This window comes from Chenopodium quinoa, unplaced genomic scaffold, assembly GCF_001683475.1.
Source record: "Chenopodium quinoa cultivar QQ74 unplaced genomic scaffold, ASM168347v1, whole genome shotgun sequence".
Classification (NCBI taxonomy): domain Eukaryota; kingdom Viridiplantae; phylum Streptophyta; class Magnoliopsida; order Caryophyllales; family Amaranthaceae; genus Chenopodium; species Chenopodium quinoa.
This window is the reverse complement of record NW_018742607.1, coordinates 957911-963383: the sequence shown is the minus strand read 5'-3', so window position 1 is coordinate 963383 and position 5473 is coordinate 957911. Positions and strand designations below refer to the sequence as shown.

The 5473-nt window shown below is 34.1% G+C and overlaps 1 protein-coding gene across 1 annotated transcript; it reads right to left on the bottom strand.

The window, feature by feature from the left end:
* Nucleotides 1-1035: 1035 nt before the first annotated feature.
* On the bottom strand, nucleotides 1036-5144 carry LOC110721210 (zinc finger protein CONSTANS-LIKE 15-like). The gene is made up of 4 exons (XM_021900360.1): nucleotides 4523-5144; nucleotides 2508-2705; nucleotides 1726-1970; nucleotides 1036-1635 (listed from the first exon to the last, which is right to left on the bottom strand). The coding sequence occupies exons 1-4, from the start codon at nucleotides 5021-5023 to the stop codon at nucleotides 1533-1535; spliced, it is 1047 nt and encodes a 348-aa protein (XP_021756052.1). The 5' UTR covers nucleotides 5024-5144; the 3' UTR covers nucleotides 1036-1532.
* Nucleotides 5145-5473: the final 329 nt, after the last annotated feature.

Below are 5473 nucleotides of genomic sequence, written 5' to 3'. Positions count from 1 at the left end.
TGATGATCCACACTTATCCCCCTTTTCTCCGCTAGTAATTGAAAGATTTCTTGCGCAAAACACCCTGACTTTCTTGTTCTTCAATTCAGACGCAAGAGAGATGATTGAAACAGAGGTGAATGCAGAAGATGGGAAGTCCAATCAACATAAATACCAGGGGAAGGGATTAATTATGGCAGGAGGATATATGAGTGTTTTTAAAAAAAGGGGTATTTTAGACATTTTATGCATTTAATGACCTAAATCTGTATAATTAGAATGTTATTTAACGTTTCATTAACAACCTAATCACACTAGTTAATAAGTCGGAACCTTGGGTGTACCGTTGATAATAAAAAACATAGTAATGGTACCATTGAAAAAAGTCAAAAGGTAGGGTGTATCATTGATAATTTCCCAAAAAAAAAAAAAAAAAAAATGACATCATTTTTGCATTTAGGCGGAAATTTTTTTTATTGAAAAAGGGACACGTGGACAATAGTAATGTCAGCAATAGTAGATATGCAACTTTCAGGATTCAGTCCTTTAATAGACACTCATTTACTCCAAAATTTCCAAATTACTCGGTCCATTTTTGTATCAACTTTTTCCTTTTTTCTGACATTTAACTATCTACTCTTTTAGATTGTGAGAAAATATAAGCAAAAAGCAACCAAGCAAGTTATTTGGAACAGAAGGAGTAAAGTTTATGTAAGCTTGTCATATCAGAGATCCATATATACTATGTTTGCCAGTAATTGCTAGAAACTGATTTTGGCATAGTTTCGACTTGTCTCATCAAGGAATGCAGTGAAAATTTAAGTCAAGGTTGCTGGAAATTGATTTCGGTGCAGTTTTAGCCTATTCCCATATCAAGTAATGCAATGAATAAAATTATGTCAAGGTACAAGTGCATTCTTATACATAGTTGATGGAAGAAAACAAGAATAGACTGGTTTCGGCATGTCAGAATCAGACTGTCAAGAGTATCTAAATTCCAACATAAGCAAAAGCATAAATATTGAATCTCCATACATTTTGCAAATACCATGAATCTTCAGACCAACAATGGACCAGGAATTTAAGATATGCCATTCTCATTCATATTCCCAAAACAGTCCTCCAATAACCGCGTTAGTAAAAAAAATTAGAGATGAATCTATCCTTCTCACAGAAAATAGGGGGAATATAATACTTCAGTCAGACATCTATTGTCGACAGGAAAGCTGGTTTACATGAATATAAATATATACATACTAAGTCAGCATAGTTACGGCGGTCATTCAGTTGAGACAAATTTACATAGGAAGTCATGGGAAGTAGAAAACTGGGAGATGTTTGGTTGACAAAAATACAGGAAGTTCAATTTTCCACATAGGAAAGTTACTGCTAAGTCTTCCCGGGTAAATGGAGCTTCCTGTAATCATCCAAACAATATTCCATACTTCCTAGGAATTATAAATTCCGGGACAGCGTGACTTCCTATGTCCAACCAAATGACCGCATACACAGTTACACGAAGAAGAGAGTAACGAGGGCAATCAGCTGCCAGTTCATATTTCAGGTGACTCATTCGCCTTGACAAATCGACCCTTCACTCGTTGTCGATTATCAGCTCTAGCCTTCCTTGATTCGTATCGAATGTGTTTGTCATATCTGTTCATGAGATTTAGCCAGTATAAGCATTGAATGATAAGTGTGAAATATAAAAGGAATATATAATCAGAATTTATGATATTTAATTGCCTTCGCGATTTCTTCTTTTCCTTGTAGCGTAGCATAGCTTTCCCTCGATTCTCTGCAAGCTGTTCCACATCAGCTGTATTCATCGGTTTCCTCCAGTAAGGCCACTCCATGAACTGCATATTGTGCTCCCCATCAATCATCTCAGGTTTAATTACTTTAGCATCAGAAGATGCTCCAACAACTGGTACACTGCAGTTATCTACTGTTAAGTAAACTTCACTGTCCATCATCTGATTTGTGCCATCCTGCAGAGTTTTGATCAAAACAAATCTATTAATCAACTATTGCCAACTCTTACAATGTGATAGTCATGATACAAGGAATTCATACAACAGAGCAATTAGACTCGAATTATGCACCCCGCCCCACCTGAGGTCCAGAATTATGATTCATGACCTAGCTTCCAACATAGATCTATATATGCCAAACCTTGTTGAAGATCACATTTCTGACTTCTGAGGTCGCCCACCAATAATTCAGGTACCATGTTGCTAACAACTCAATCAAACATTAAAGCTCTAACTAAAATTACAGTTTGCTGTTACTTAACGCAACTGTCCACTCTTAAAATTAAAAATTGGAGGCAAGAAGTGCAGAAGAGAAACGTATTTACATAAAGTAGGTGACAGGAAGTGAAGAAGAGAGAAACAATTTAACATACTTTCAGCACAAGAAAATTTCTGTAAACACCAAATTTTAGTTTACAGCCTGTGTAAAAAAGTAAGATCCACACTTAATTTGAATAGTTTCAATATAGTACTGGTGTATTTAGATTCACTTACATCTCTTGATTGAGAGCCTTTAAGATTTCTTGAGCTTTGCATCTCTGCCATCTCCGACACATCTTCTGGTACTCCAGTTGACTGAGAACCTTCGAGATTTCTTGAGCATTGCATTTCAGACATATCTTCTGGTACCCCAGTTGACGTGCATGAAGGTTCTTCAAAATCCATTGGTCCTCCCCATTGACCATCCCAGTCCTTAGCCACATTCAAATATAAAGAGAAGCATTAGCAAGAGTATTCATTATTTGGAAGTCAGTTATGGATCACACAACATAAGATTGAAAGATCAAATGTTTAATACACTTTTTAAGTACATTATCTACTATTCTACTCTCAACTTGCTACATAAGACATAAGGAGTAAAACTCTTAACTCGCTACATAAGACATAAATGTAAAACTCTCAACTCGCTACATAGACATAAGGAGTAAAAGGTACTGCAGCCAAGAAATTAATGACAAGCTCGGAGTTAATGGATACACACAACTACGCAAGCATCCAGCAAGCAGCAAATTTAATTAAATAAAATTAGGAAAACAAGGGCCACTTTGTCGTTGAGAGTTTTCTTTCAATAAAAAAGTTATCGAGTAGAAAAGAAGTTTTTGAAAAATAATACTACTTGCTATATTCTGTTGTAAATTTCAAATATAACACGATCAGTTTAAATATGAGTAATCTAAGTCCGATTACAAGTTTACAACCTATATCTTTAAAAAGCTTAAAACAGAAAACAGAAAACTGAAATTGGTTGGAACATAAAGCAAAATCTAATATCAAACATGTTATAAGAGACTAGATCAAAGACCCAACTCATGTCAACACTCTCTAAATCTTACACAGCATCTAGTCATCTTCTACTCATCACTTTCTTAAGCTTACTTCTACTGCATATTCACTTCCTAAATAAGCATTTTATAGCACAAGGGCAGCGATATAGGAGTGCAAGAGCAAAAACAGCAAATAATTCCATAGTCATCAATAACCAACATATCTCACTTCATTGCAAATAAAATCTTCAATTCACCTAATATATTGTTACCCTTAAACTCATACCGCCAGGGGCTAGTAGGCAATTTTAAGTTTCATTTTTAACAAATTCCGAATTTAGTCCTTCAAATTCTTACATCAATTACAAAACACCCAATTTCCATGAAGAGTGCTTTGGACAACCATTTAGACATGACAAATAACATTTTACAACTCTAAATGCTATTTATCAGTTCTTTAGTCCTCCATTGAAGCAATGAAGAACAGCCAGGTTGGCCCCGCCGTAAAGCACAAACTCTTTTAGTCTCTTAGATATTAATTATGCGTACAACCTTAATTAACAACAACCAACCACCACCAACCAACCCCCCTTAAGACTTTAGACTTACATAGTTACAGTAACCAAAGATGGTATTACTTTTTTTTTTTTTTTTTTTTTAAATTCCTTGGTTTACTTTAACTAATACTACCATTTCATATTATTTGTAACAATTTGACATAAATAAAATAAAGAGGTAAAATATCTTATCGATGTAAATAATATGAAATAGAGGTAGTATGTAAAGATGGTATTACTAGTTACTATATAGCCGCCATAAACACAAATCTTGCATACAACCTTAATTCAACAACCACTGCCCTCGGATTTTATTTAGGAAGAACAAAAAGGAACGGTGAGAATATTAAGCTAACACTATTAAGCATCAGTTTAAACTATACGAATTAAAAATATCTTCTTGATATGACTAACAAAGTTATAAACCACTCAGAATCAACAACAATAACACCAAAAAGTATACCATTTAATATAAAAATAACAACCAGGATAATATCTAACAAATCAAAACAATCATAATAATAATAATCACAACTTGAACAGACTTTTAAGCAAAAGACATCATCAACCAAATTGTCCAAATATAATAATAACATAACAAAAAATTAAAAATAAAAAATAAAAAAAAGCAGTAATTTAAATAAAATAATAAATTTAAATATTACATAAAATTAAATAAAATTTAAACCTGAGGAGGTTGATAATCAGGCTCAAAATCCCACAAAAAATCTCTATCTTCAGCAAAAGTTCGTTCACCTTCTTTCATCAACAAAGAAGTAAAGGGCATATTATGCATTAACATATCCGACCCATCACCCGTTTCTAGGCTCGGAGTATCCGGACCAAACTCCGAACTATTATTTTCTCTTTCCTCCAAATCCCACTTACTCAAAGTCATCAATTGTTTAACAACGGCATCCTTTTCTTCATCGCCCAGACAAGGAACAACTAAATCGCTAATACCCCAAATGGGTGCAAGCTCAATAGCTGTTGGAAGTCCATCAATGGCGGATTTTGGTTCGGAATTCGGGTCGGGTGTTCCGAACCCGGGTATTCTGAGATGTTTAAGGGAAAGGGAATTTGCGGAGTGGATTTCTCTGTCGCAAAGTAAGCAGAGATTGGCGGAATCTGCTTCGCAGAATAAAACGGCGGCGTTTTTGCTGCAATAATCGCATTCTTCTAGCTTCATAGTTGTATTTTTTTTAAGAGAGAGAACGTTGAGTTGTGATTTTTTTTTTTAGAGAGAGAAGGGGAAAATTTTGAAGAATGGAAATGAAAGAAGGGCACATGATAAGCATGGGCCAGTTTCAGGAGACGTGACATTTGGGGAAAAAAATCAATAAATTAAATAATTGAAAATGATTTTTTGGATATTTAAATTTAAGAAAATTAAGAAAAGTTTGGTTTTGTAGGGCCTAATTTCTTAAATTATTTGCACTTTTTTGCCAACCTGGCATGTGAAAAGTGGCATAAATATCTGTTAATTTCTGAGTATACGTGGTTGACTGTGAAATTATTCATTTAAGATTATTTTTGTTGTTTTTTAGTGTATTTTAGTTTTTAGTGGGAAAGAAAGTTGATAAGTCATGAGGTCGCAATCCAATAATATCATAAAAATCTGTGTTTTAAATGGAAAATA

Coding starts and splice junctions, on each gene's coding strand:
- LOC110721210 (XM_021900360.1), bottom strand. CDS start 5,023: ATGAAGCTAGAAGAATGCGATTATTGCAGCAAAAACGCCGCCGTTTTA. Junction 2,706..4,522: donor CTGATTATCAACCTCCTCAG/GTTTAAATTTTA, acceptor AATGTGGCTAAG/GACTGGGATGGTCAATGGGG. Junction 1,636..1,725: donor GAAAAGAAGAAATCGCGAAG/GCAATTAAATAT, acceptor TCTCATGAACAG/ATATGACAAACACATTCGAT.